At 36.0% G+C, this 14299-nt stretch overlaps 1 protein-coding gene across 3 annotated transcripts in view; it reads right to left on the bottom strand.

The window, feature by feature from the left end:
• The window catches only part of IMMP1L (inner mitochondrial membrane peptidase subunit 1), a 37238-nt gene that overhangs the window by 2877 nt on the left and 20062 nt on the right, over positions 1–14299 (bottom strand). For all 3 annotated transcript variants that reach the window (XM_068945277.1, XM_068945278.1, XM_068945279.1), the window contains one exon: positions 2039–2149. In XM_068945277.1, the coding sequence (XP_068801378.1) occupies positions 2039–2149 (111 nt within the window). The remainder of the gene's footprint in view (positions 1–2038; positions 2150–14299) is intronic.

The raw sequence follows: 14299 nt of genomic DNA, 5'->3' as shown, positions 1-14299 counted from the left end.
CTGTTGAAAATCATTACTTCCAAATTAGAGCGGCAGCATTCTTGCTAGCAGAGCATTTTTGCATCCTTTACTAAAAATGTAATTTAATATTCAAAGGCATTATTGCATCTGCTTCTTCAAAAGCCACTGTAAGATGAAGCCAAGTCAGCTCCTATTCTTAAGGTAGTCAGAGATTTTTCATGGAAGAAAGGCCAAACCTCTAGTAGAAGAGACTACATTAAAAAGCAGGTATAAAGTTTTGGCCAATCATCTACTAATTAGCTACCTTTCACTGTAATGTTCAGTAGGAATATATAATAGCAAGATCAATGTATTCTGATGTGAATTACCATAAACATCCCAAACGATAAGCACTTTGGAAGAGTAAAATTTTTTGCTTTTGTTAGGTACCATATACTTAAATCTTCCTAAAATGTTAATAATCCCTGGCATATGCACCATCATAAAACAACTGCTATAAAATTTGTTAAAAAAAATTATTTTCATGAGTATGAATGGATAGCTTATTATCTTTTTAAATAGACAATATTCTGGAGTCCTAAAGTATTTCTTCAATAGGTAATTTTACAGGGTTTACTGTGTGCTTTAGAGTTTAGTCCTGTCAGTCACCTCACTAACTTGTATAGGTTACCAATTTAAAAATTCTTTGGTAACGGTCCCCTTAAAGTAGTAAATACCAGTTTTTCCTTTATGGGCACATCAGAGGTTTTTTTCAGTTGGATGATTAATACCAGATTCTTATTAAAAGGGTTGCCAGTATGTTGGTATCATTTGTACTTTAGCAGTTAATAATCCAAGTTAAAAATTAAGTCACAAAAACAGACCAATTTAGAATAAGCAATTCTTGCTCTGGTATACATAGTAAGGCAAACAATACAAAGAAGGAACAGGGAGCGCTCAATACACACTAGGGAAGAACTCAAAGCAAATGTTTTAATAATCCATAAAGAACAGAGGTCAAACAAAGCTGGGGGGGGGCATGTTATTGCAGGTTTAGTTAGCAATTAGTGATCATGGTCAGTAGTTGCAAGGTTTTTTGAAAAGTCCCAAGTTGTGTTCTTAAAAAACATACATTAGGTCTTTCCAATTTAACAATTTTGTATGCTCAGTCTTCTCTGTGCATATAATATAGCTGTGCTAAATTATATTTTTGCTGTTGTGTTGACATTTATGGAGAAGAGTTTTCAAAATCTTTTACATTGTTCTGAATGGCAGCATTTCAAATCTAGCTTTCTAAAAGCTAGTGCATAAGCCTACAGCATTATACTCCCTTGTTTCTTATATTAAACTTTTTATGGAGAGGAAATGATCTTAGTTTCTTCTTTTTGGTAAATGACTAAATTAATAGTGCAGATACAAATATGAAAGTGTAATTTAGAGAGAAATAAAGATACAGGATGGTTAAAAGAAACTGAAGGAGAAGGAATTAGAGAGTCATACAGTTCAGTTTTAATGCAAGGTTGTTTTTTTTTTTTTTTAAAGAAGTAAAGGACAATTATGGTCGTATAGATTTGACTCTACAGTTAGAGGTGTTTCACAGATGTACTTTGAAAAGCAGTAACGCCATAAATTATGAATTCAAGTCTTAACCTTTTCCTCCATCTTTGTTTTTACACTATTGCAAACTATATTTCTCAAATTAGAAAGGCGGCAAAATACCAAAGTGCCCTTTTCCACCATTTTGCAAAGACAAGAATCAAATGAAGGATGGAATGTAATTTTCACGCAGTAAGGGGATTGGGGGTAGTGCCGAAACACAAACATGCATGTACACATGTTTGCACCAGGTTTGGATTTCCTTGCAAAATAATTCATTCAGTTTAAGTGGCAGTGATGCTCAAAGAATGCTCTTTAAGAAAACTAATCCTCCCTCAAAAAACCCTGTTGTTGAATCATCCTATTACAGCAAGTGTCCGGTGTCTTCAAGCTTTCATTCACATTTGTTTTGGTCGGACTGTTAAGGAGGTAAGTTTTAATGCCTCACACCCAGGCATCACAAAAGTGTTAACGTAACTATATTGAAACATGATAAATATACCTTAAAACAAATGCGTCCTCTTATCAGTCCATAAGGAACAGGTCCGTAACACCTGGAATCTGTAGAATTCCTGAGATTATCGCCTTCTAACCAAACATGTCCTTTAGGCACCTATAATTAAGCAAGATAAAATAGAAATATAAAGAGAAAATAGAACAGAATTGTATATCTGTAAGGGAAATTAAGGGTTGTTTCCCTTATGATGTACCTTGTAATTTCTGCATTCTATATTTCATTACTATATAATGAACCAATATTTTATAGACTCTAATATGACACTGGGCCAGATTGGGAGGGATGAGAGGGGAGCGTTCCAAAGTATCTGTTCTATCATGTGCTCAAAAAACAATGGTTTGCAACAAAAAACCCAAAATGAAGATGTAAGAGGTTAGACCAATGTGACAGGGTCATTAATTTAATAGACTTCAAAAGAGGTCATTAGGATGTTGACTGAAAATCTGCCCTCCTGTCGCAGTAACAGCATGAACAGGGCAGCCACACACTCATCAACATCCTGGGGCCAGCACCAAGGCTAGACCTGTTAGTAGATTCATGATGAACTAACTGGTAATTGATTGTGACATCAATTACGAATAATCTCATCATTTTATCGGAGTAGGCTTGTCAAAGTTCTAATTAAGATCACAGTTAATTCTATGTGCAGGCAGAATCCACAACACATTATATTGCAATAATGATGATCACAAAACAGCGAATCCCTTTTTATAATTTGAAAAGTAATGATGGTGACCTTATACTATATGACAAAGACATTTCATTGCCTATGTATTTTATGCATTAACTATATTACATACCATAGATTCATGGCATTCACTGACCAACTCAATGACAAGATGAGAAATAGCAAGGTAGCTGTATTAGTTACCTAATAAAAGTACAGAGCTTTCATACATGAAACATATATAGTAGTTGCTATATGTATGAAATATATCTTAAACTAAGCTTTCTGCTTGCAATATATAAAACTGCTTGGGTATTAAAAAAAAAAAAAAGAAGTCAGATTCAGACAACTTCTTACAAATTACCAGTATATTTTTTTCCAATCTGTTTTTGTTTCTAAAATTCTAAACCAGGCTGAAATTGTAAAAGTAGCAACATATTCTCAACCGAGGTAATATTTATTATGGGCTTTAAGGCAATGTACGTTTTCCAGAAAAAAATATGTAGTTTAAACTTTAATAGGCCCAGAATTCAGAGCAAAAAAATACAGAAACATAAACTAGTATTTATTTTCCTGCACAGATAGTTCATCTTTAATTTCTATTTATCAGACACCATAACAAAGGAAAAAAATCCCCAATTTCAAAAGGAACCGTGAGTTTGAGCAGTATAAAACATTTATGTTTTAGAAACAAAACACATGGGCTTATAAATACAGTAGTCCACACATACACAATTCTAGGGTAACAGGCTAAACAGAAAAAATACCACTGATAGCTGTTCTAGTAAAGTCTGTTATGTAAAGCGTTAAGAATAAAACCAGGTCTTCCAGATAAAGGTTTGAGGAAGAAAAACAAACAACCCAACCAGTCATTGTGAAACTAGCTTTATCCCTGAGGAAAATGCACTTAAGGGTAGTTGTTTGTGCTTAGAGGTGTCTGGCCAGGTGACACTTACTGGCAAGCTGGTCTTTAAATGAGCCTTTTTAGACTCTTGCTTAGTCACGTTCCTGCCTGTCTGTTACCAGCCCAGGATCAGAGGATAGCAAGCTACCCACTGGTCCCTTTGTTGAGCTGTGGCAAACGTATAAGCTGTGGATTAAGGACAAAGAAATACCCTATGGGGTTGGACGCAAGTTCCATCTAAACCAATATTCTGTCTCTGAGGGTGGCAAAAGGAGATGCTACTCACAAAGAAACATGTAAGCCTGGCCACCTTCTCCCTGCTATTCCCTTGTATTCCCCTAATATCCAGCATGGTGCACTAAGCATTTTAGAGCGTACATCTCTGCCTAGTCATTTTAGAATCTATTTGTGGAGCTGTTGACCATGAATATGTTTCAACTCTCCTTAAACCTGTTGATATTTTCACCCTCCGGGGCTCCCCATCTGCTGTGGCAGCAAGTTCCAGAAGTTCACCTGCTGCTGTATATAGTACCAGCTTCCTTGGCGTTTTAAACACATCTCCTGTTAGTTACCTAAAGTTCCTTCTTCTTCTCCAAATCCATCAATAAAGCAATTCCAGGTTCAGCTTGTCTGCCACCCATGTGACTTGTAGGCTTATCAGATTGCTGGCACATGCATGGAAGGAGTTTTCTCTAGGAAGGCCAGTTGGTTGGGCAGGATGATTTTTACCCTCCTCATAGTATCAATCTTGGAGCGGGAAAGGTTTGATTGGTTTGTCCATTAGTTAGTAGACTGCAGGAGTCCAGTCATATTAGTATGGCATAAGGGCTACTTTCCAGCTAGGAAACACCAAGTTGCAGGCTAGCAGACTTCTTCCTTGGGATAATGGAGGCAGACACTTAGGTCTGTCTTTCTTCCTCATATCTGGGATAACTAGCTCCAAAATAATTTGGTATCCCTCAAATATGTGCATAACTAGAATCCTATTTTTATGCACTAGTTGTAAACCGAGACTAACAGTAATGATTAATTAAATGTTTCAACCTGCCATGCTTTCCAGATGTTCTGTGTTCATAATACCATTTTCTTCATGTCAGAGGAAGATATGAAGCCTCTCTCAGCCTCAGATAACAGAAAACCACATTGAGGTCCATCTTTAACATATACTTTGGAGAAAATATTTTATCATTACAGTGAAACAGTGTTGCTGCTACCTAGCCAGCCTTGACATTGGAAAGGGATCCAGCATAATCATGAAAAATTAGTATGTGCATAGACCTTATCAAAAAATATGCTATGGTCCAATTAAAGAGCAGTAAGATTTAAATGTTACATCTGTGAGGCTATAGTGAAATTATTTTACTGAACTGTAAAAGAATACCTAATAATCCTCACCCCCAAGCATAAATTTGCTACAAGTAATCTAATAGCAACGTGTGAATAAAATTAAGATCAGGATTGTATAGCTAGCATCATCAGCCACTTTTTAATTAAAAGGTTAATTTATGTAAAAGGCAAAGCAATCTCCACTCAAGCAGCTTTACAAGCAAAATAACCAACCAGAAGTTATCTAAGAGAAACCAAAAATGCAAAAGAAAAGATTTATATTCAGAAACAAATGACCTGTGTAGAATATACACCTTAGCATAAGTGGGCAGATATTTTTCATAGGTCTCCATTTGAGAATGTACTGACATTCCCATTTTCCTCAAAAATTCTGTGATATACAGCCTATTTGCAAAGTCCAGCAGAGACCGTTAACGTTAGTTGGATACTCATCTCTAGTTATTCACAGTGTATCCACCTAAAGCATTCACTATATCTGTATGTCCTTACACAGAGTTTGCCTTTCAGGTGCATATTCAGGTGCAGATATGCACAGAGTTTGCATAGCAGGTGCAAAGCAGCATTCTGACCTTTCTGGTGTAAGGTCTCCTCGCCAGCATCTTCCAAAATTACAAATCACACACCAAACTGCTGTCGTTTTGAAGGACTATCCCAACAAGTATACAAGGAGGAGAAAAATGAATTACTATGAAAGGAAGATTTTTTTTTTTTAAATGACACAAAAAAGCAAATCTCACATTTGCATTTCACATTTCTAGAAGAGCTTCACTCTTTGCACTGTGCTACTATGTCATGCCCAGGATACTACCAGCTCCTATTCTACTTTGTTGGCCATCATGCTCTTTCACTTTCCCCGATTCATGGGCAGAACACGAAGCTCAGCTGCTGCTACGTGACATGAGGACCCCCTTATAGCACAGATACACCTAAACACTTCTAGACCTTCCCATTCTATGCTTCAAAAGAAAAAAAAAATGCCAGCTGTGGCATATCACTTAGTATTTCTACACTGTCTAAACAAGATGTTCATATTTTGCATTCTAGGTAGAATATCTGCAGTGAAGAGTATTCCTACATCCTGGAATTCACTACATACAGTAACTTTCATAGTTTCCTGCGGAAAGTATGACAGGACCCTACAGGTCTAAATTTGTCTTTCGGAGTACTGTCACAGTGTATGATTCATCTAGAAATAATACAGTATAATACCTTTGTATGGTGCCTGTCCATCACCTAGGCACTTCACTACAACCTAGAATTAAGGTAAGCACTAAAATCACATGAATTACATGAAAATGTAAAACCAAATACTGGTGACAGGCCATAAGCATTAATTAAAAAAAAAAAAAAAAGAAAAAAAGAGCTGTTTACACCCCTTTGAAATAAAAGCTAAAACCAGAATTCTCCAAGGGCTTATGCACCAAGCTATTTCTAGACCACATCACTTATTTCAGTGGGATTACTCATATTGCATAACGGTAATTGTGCATCAACATTTGCAGAATCAAAACCCAAGTCTCCAGCTCCTCAAAGCTAGGTAACCACAGTAGCTGGAACGAAGATATGTTTTTAACCAAAAGAAAAATAATCTCTTTGAAGATTTACATTTTTAGTAGGAGTATATTACTTGTACACCAATAGGCTGTTAGTGCCAAAAAAGCAATGGGAAAGCCACTTGCCTGGCAAATCACACTGCTATATTTTGCTATCTACCAGCAATTAAGACAAAATTAATTGTATCTAAGAAGTACAACAAAAATCACAGTCCCATTATACTACACAAAGCAAGATTGTGAATGCAGTAATATTTTCTAAAAAAATACTGACAAGAGTGCCAAACACATTCAACTTAGCTGGGCAGTATTTTAGCTCTTCCTTACACACACCAGAACTATGACACAAAAGTCTTAAAAGCCTAACGACTGCACTTTCACACAACTAAACTTGTGGGTCACGTGAAAAAACAGCAGTTCCACAGCAGTGCAGGTTCTCTCAGTAACACTCTGCCTCTGATCCTCTACTGTTACTACTCCCTTTGCCTCAATAACTACTGTGCCTCTGGTTTTGTGCAGATTACCCGAGGATTTATTTTCAAGGAACAGCAGTTCCAAGAGAGAAGGGGTTATCTGAGGTGCAGGTTACGTGCACGAGAATTGAACACACTGATTAGACACCTGACGCTTCCCCCTTCTCCCTTCCAAGGCTGTGAAGGCTCTAGCACAGAACAGCTACAGCAGAAGAGTGAGCTTAACACGGTGAACAACAGAGCTTCTATCGGTAGCTTATTCTATTTCAGCTCAATAAAATAAGCACCTTTCATTGCTACAAAATGACTAAGTTTGCAAGGCTGGTGTCATTTCCTTGTGCTGATATAGTTAAACCAGCAAAATTGAAGTACAAACAAGTTCTTTGATGCATACTTGCTAGCATAAAACATTATTTCACATAAAGGGAGGAGGGAAATTGCTAAAAAGTGATATTGTTTCGTTCTTTTTCTATGACACCAAACTTTGCGTAATCTCACCGATTTCAAAACCTGAGATGCCTGTACTGTGTTCACTGGGATACTAGTAAATTAATATACTACAAATAAGATCAACAGAGATAAAATAACTTGTCTCAAAAAACTCCAAACCATCCAAATGAAATTATGGGTTCCGTGGAGTTTTTTTGCTTTGTTTTGTTTTGGGAAATTGTTGGGGTGTACTAAAGATGGAGAGATAGGGATTTTTAATAAAGAAAGTGGAACATTATAAACACGAATCTCTTACGATCTCTCCTTTTGGAATTCTAAGCAGTCTGTGTGTGTTAAAGAACATCAACGGGTACAATCAGCTGGGAAGGGGTGAAGTCTGAACTTTCATAAGGTCACAGGTATTCACATCACCTCCAGCAATATCAAAGTTTTAAACTTAAGAAGAACTTTAAATCATTCCCATCTTTTCTTTTCAGTTCAGAGGCTTCCTTCTTGAGCTATGATAAGAACTAATCTCAGTGCTGGACAAAAGAATAAAGTCTGCAAGTTCTCATCTATCCCTACTAAGGTCTATTTAAGTGCCTCCTACTTTGGTACAAGCAACAAATGTAATTGCTTCATGGCCTGCGGGTGTTCGTTTAACAAAAGCAGCTTTTGTGAATAAACCACAGGTGTTACCTTTCTTGATTAAAGTGAAATATGATGAAAGAACCTACAATATCAAATGACAAATTTACTGAATACTGATTAAATTGCCTTATTTAAGTAAATTGCATCTAGTTTGGATAAAACATACGCCCTAGAAATGCAAGAGTTGTGTTTTATCACTCTGTATTTTAAAGTCTTATATAACTATTCCTTAATCCTTTATTAATTCAGAATCAAGAGCGAATATACTTAACAGATACTCTTGTTTAATCATCCAATTGCTCTAGGCACCATTTCTCTAGGCTTACCATAAAGATTGTTCACATAAAAGCTCCTAGTACAAAAAACCCAACATTAACAACCCCAATATTTTCAAAATCAACATAAGTTTTTACATTTCTCTTCCCTTTTTGTGCTGGAAAAAGCTACAGAATAGTCACAACCACATTAGACCTCAAAGTATAGCAGATCTGAACTCAACATCTTCTGACTCAGTATAACTGAAAAGCTGAATTACCTGGAATTTAGTATTTTTAAAAAGTATATAACAGAATGAATTTACCTAAAATTTGTACAGACTTCCAAATGGTTTAATCATTTTCCTTTGACTTACTGAACAGTTTAAGTACCTTACGAATAAGACATACCATACTTTGCTCAGTATGGTTAAATACATATACTTAAATCAATACATTATGACCAGATCACTACGAGAAAAGATGACAATGAAACACTACTAGCATTTATACATAAATTAACTATGACTAAATATTTATATTATGAATTTATTCTCTAAAAGAAGTCATTGATTGTTTTAACAGAAAGTTTATAAAGAGGTAACCTTTGAAGACTTGTCTATTTTTAAGTTTTGATATTAATTATTAACCAATCTTAAAACTGCATAACCTTCAATGGTAATGATGTTCAGCCAGATGGTACAGGGGAATTTTATACAAAGGAGCTAGGGTATATTAACTTAGATTTGAAATTGCAAGACATTTTTCTCTATCCTGTGAGCATACCAGCTGATGAGTGTTCTCCTTTAGTAAAGGTAATTTTGGGAAAGTTGTTACCGTAGTTTGTCAGTGTATCAACTGGTTATTTGAATGTGGTTTTTTTTCTTCCTCTCCTCAATTGTTGCTCCTTCTGAACTTTGCGTAAGGTACCAATAGCTACTCTTACTCCTTAGAAAACTTACTTTGGGACTTAAAAAATTCTACCACTGCTCTCACTTCTTTACAGGAAAGGTCACAGAATTTTCACATCAGAAATACCTATGCCAGTCAAAGAAAGACAAGATAGGCTTTCTCTGAGTATCACTTTCTGACTGCTGCAAAAAGTTCCAACTATGTTAAATATGTCAAGTTCTGACTGCATTACATAATAATTCAAACACATGCATTGTTTTTTTAAACCTCTGTAAGTATTCTTATTTAATATTCATATCAAGGGCATATTGATTAAATAAGCTGATCTGAATGGGACTGAAAAGCTATACAACTACTTTGAAAAAAAATCTGTGCTACTGCAACCTTGAATTTAAACATGACTTCCTGGCTTAGCCTCAGACCTGTTTCATCCCTATGGACTTGTGTGACAGCCACAGGGCTCCACTCGCTTTTCTTGTCTGGGTACTGTGGGACTGCGCTGCTGTCCATGAGGTTGCTGCCCTAGCCTGGCCTGCCTTGCCTTTCCTTGCAGAGCAGCCTGCCCTTGCTGCTTCCTGATGTTATGCTTCACAACAATGCAGAAGCCTCCACAAAAAACCGTTCACTACTGAATACCCGAAAGGACAAGTTATGGTGATCAGGACCAATGCTGTTGAGTCAGAGCAGAGGTGGCACTCGTATATCCTTGAAGAATCAAAAACAAAACTGCAAGGATAAAAAGACCAATCAGCTTGTGCAGAAGAAAACCTGGAAATATCCAAAAGAAGAACGGTAAAATTCTTTGTGTTTTTTTTTCCTTGGAATAGTTTGCTCTCGACAAAGTAAAACAAGGTTTAAACAAAATATATTTCTCAGAAGATGCAAGATTAGCTCCTGTTGTGAACTCCCTGTACTTGGATATGGGGGGATTTGCAAAGAGAAGATGTATGTCCATATCAAACAAATATGCCAAATCAGCTCTCCTTTCGCACCAGAGACTTAACATTACCTGCTGCTTAAAACTACAGCTTAACCTCTTGAACTCTAGAGCTAAGGAGGGGAAGAGGTAAGAGCAGGAAGTTTCCTGACCCCCAACCAGTAAGTATTACAATTTAGATTACTGAAATACTGAATCAGTAATATAGGCCAGCTATTAAGATACTAAAGACAAAGGAAAAAAGCCTAATGTTTTGAGTACTCTAAAATATCCTCAATAGTAATTAGGAAAATAGAGAGACCTATGCAATAGCACTGAGCTCTTCCGAATACCAAACCACTCTTCAGTGTCTTCAACAGGCACACCCAAAAATCTAAGTACTGTCCAGTGATTAATATATTGTGCTGTTTACATTAACATTACGTTATTCATAGTAGTACCCATATAGTATTCTTACTGCAGTTGACAAGGACTGTTCGAGTTAACAGTGCTGCGTAAGACCACTTCTCTGATCTGCAAACATAGTAAGATACATTATCTTCCGAATTATGTTAGCTCTAGAGTTAACCACAGGATGAAGAGATGCCATCTCCGCAATGAACCTCATTTTAGCACAAGGTAAACATACTTCCCCCACATCAGCTAGTCTCACAGCATTAGTGCTGTGTTGTGATTGATTACCAACAGGGTGTTGCTGAGATATGGATTTGTATCTCAGCTTTTTATCACTATGACTTGCAAAAGGCAGTTCCTTATTTACAGACCCTACCTGTATTAAGTGACATTATTAGGTACTACTTCTGTTTAAGTGACACAAAGGCTTAGCATATTGGTGGTTTATGACATACAAGCTGTTTTAATCTGATGATTTACCCCTCACTTTTTCAATTTGTAAATAGGAGCTGCAGCACAAGAACATATGGTACTGAAGAAATTAAAGCTAAAGTAAATGGCATTAAAACAAATTCAAATATAACAATACGATACTTAATCTGAATTATAAACCTGGATCTGTATTATATTTTTAAAAATAGGAAATAAAACCCCAAATATGAAAATTAACCTTTTAAATGATTTTTTTAAAAGACCAATTCAGGATTTTACTGTGATCAAGTAATTAGATTTTGTTGTTTAAATGAATAAACTTCTAAAGATATTTTTAAATAACAGAAACTAGATTTGAATACCATGTTCCTTAAGAAGTATTTATTTACCTTGTTAACTTTTGGTTTTGTACCGCATTTCTTCTGATACAGTAAAAATATTTAATGTGTTTTAAAATAAGCATTTACATAAATACACTTAGTTATATCTATCAACATTTGCACTGAGCACAAAACCCACAATGTCCAGAAAAATTATCAGCCTAATGCTCATATTCCATACCACAGGTCTAAAAAGGGACAATGAAAAGAAAACTTCCATTTTCCCAACTTCTGTAACAGTTTATACATATGATAACAGCTTACTCAAAAAAGGAATCTCATTCTCCTTTTCATGTAAATAGGAAGTTTTCCTCATAATTATTCTATGGACAAGCTCAAACCTATGGCACATGAAGTATCATGTACCATAAGGGGCCCAAAGCAATGAAGTTCTTAATTTAGTTAAATTAAATTTAAGCACATGCTTAATTTATACTAAGCAATTCAGTATGTGGCCTGCTGGATTACAAACTGATGGGACATTAGAAAGTTTTTTGGTACAGCTTTGCACATTGGCTAAAATAGTTTTTCTCATAACAACATTATCACTTTGTATAAGCATAGCAGCAGAAATATTTTTATACCAGCATAAAGACTTTCACATAACTGTCACTGCTATACAGTATTTCTAGTCTACTGAAATATTTATTTTAAGAATTTACTCAATTTAATTGCTGTATGTTTTTTTATTTTTCATTTTTATTAGTTTTGAAGTTCTTTTTAAAAGCTACAGGTATCTACTCCAATTGTTTGCTATATGAAAGTGAGTATCTCATCTGTGAAATTTTAAGTTCAGAGTGCAAATTCTAAACAGTTCTCCATTATCGTATTGATATACAGAAGCCATCCTGAGAACCATATTCATGAATGAAAAAAGAATGGAAGCAGGACCTGATTTTAGAATTCTCTTATGCTTCAGGAAAAGCAGCACATAAAATAGTACTTCTGAGCCTAAATTAGCTTAAGTTCTGTAAAGTACGCCAAAGACACCAACAAAGGATGAAGCAGAGGTAATAACTGCCTAAATCAATATTTCTGGCACCTGATGCTTCATGTACTTACTGTAAGAAGTTTACAAACATCTATTTACAAGCATCTATTTGCTATCACTCCCAAAACAAGAAAAGAAGTTACTCAAGTTGTCATAAAAGCAAATGCAATATACTCTGACCTTACACACCTTTGAGTCCCTACATTCAAATACCAGTTACCAGATTTCTCATTAAAAAGCCACTACTAGCCTAATAGAAACAACAAAACTCATATGACAATTTCTAGTCCTTGCTCAAAGCGTGCCTACGTTTATACCTTTCTCTGACAGCCAGACACTCCAAGCTGCAGGCACCACTTCTGCTCATTTGGGATCCTAGCCAAAACTTTTCCTCAGAGTGTCTACAGTCTTTCTTTCGAAAACCTAACTCGGGTTTATTCTTTTCAAGGAAGAACCAACAAAACAAACAGCCAGTCTCTGTATATCTGCTGCTGCTACTTTGAAGAATTCAGTATTGGAAAGAAGAGAAATTTCATAGCATTCACTCAAATAAGGGACTCAATTAGACCAGTACCTAAACGAATACGTTATCAGTTGCCCTCCCCACTCCCAAACATGAGCAAATTACTTAGGGAATACTCCAGTGCAAGTTACGAGTATAAAATTACTCGGTGAATACTCCAGTCTAAGTTATGAGTGCAACGTGCAAATTTCTGTGTTGAAAATACTCTCTTCTTTAAAGGAAGTAGCTTCTGAACAGATGGAAAGCTCCATCTCTTTGACAACCACTAAAGACATGAGGAAAACGGATCTGTAATAGCAAACTTCAGTATTTCCATTTAGATCATTTCTTCCTCTGGATGCCTGTTACAGCATAAGAACTAAGAGAGTTTGCATGACACTTCTTTGCTTTATTTCCACACATTAGCCTTAAAGAAAAATGCATTTAGGAAAACAGGAAATGGACTACTGTATTCTTCATCTTCTATTTCTTCTCACATTTTATTTCAAAATTGAAGACAAGAAAACTTATGCATAGGACAGAAAACATTCCGCTAGACAGTTGTGTGATTCTCTCAGGGTTTCCAGAATAGCTGACATCCTGCTCAGCACAAACCTTTCCTGAACTTCCTAAGGCAAGTGAGGATCAAGATGCTCAGAGAAACTCAGTTTGTGTACACAGAATTCGGGTTTCCATTTCAGGCCATTCTACTCTAGGAAACTCTTTTCACCTAAATTACTACTCACATCAGGAACTAGGAAAAATTCTTCAAGTTAGTAAGAAAGCTGAGGGTTTTTACTCAGTTGAATAGTAAGACGATTTGATTTATTAAACATATGACTAAAGATTCTGTCCTCCCCTTTAAGATGCAACAAAGAATGATTTCCTTTTCACAGTCCAACAGAGACAGGAACAAAAGGTCCCATGTTGGTGTCACCAGATCATAAGGGCAAATTTGAGGCAGGTGCCTGAAATGTCTTTCCTGAACACTGGAACAGAAGAAACAGACACAATTGTGACAGGAATTTTGCCATTGATTTTAAAAGCGCAGATTCCACCTCAACTCTAAGTTAACTCAACTGCTTGGCAAATGAAGGAATAGTACCTGAAGGTTTGTTGGTGAAGTTAGCAATCTTTATGGCAGCTAAACTCTTAAATGACTCAACTATCATAAATAGTAGGTGGCTGCACGGAGCAGTCCACAAAATTCTCTTACCTTCACAGTACAAGACTTTATCTACAGGACAGATGAAAGCAGAGATTTCTTCTCACGCTAATGATGATGAAGTGGTAAGAAGGCAATAGAATATCTTAAAGACTCAAAACAACTGTGCAAAACCTGATGTCTCCACAGGGTGCTGAGCAGAGGTAATGGTCAAACAGGCTTTTGAAGAAAAAAATACATTTTTTGTGATGTTGAT

This window comes from Struthio camelus, chromosome 5, assembly GCF_040807025.1.
Source record: "Struthio camelus isolate bStrCam1 chromosome 5, bStrCam1.hap1, whole genome shotgun sequence".
NCBI lineage: Eukaryota > Metazoa > Chordata > Aves > Struthioniformes > Struthionidae > Struthio > Struthio camelus.
This window is presented reverse-complemented; position numbering and strand designations above follow the sequence as displayed.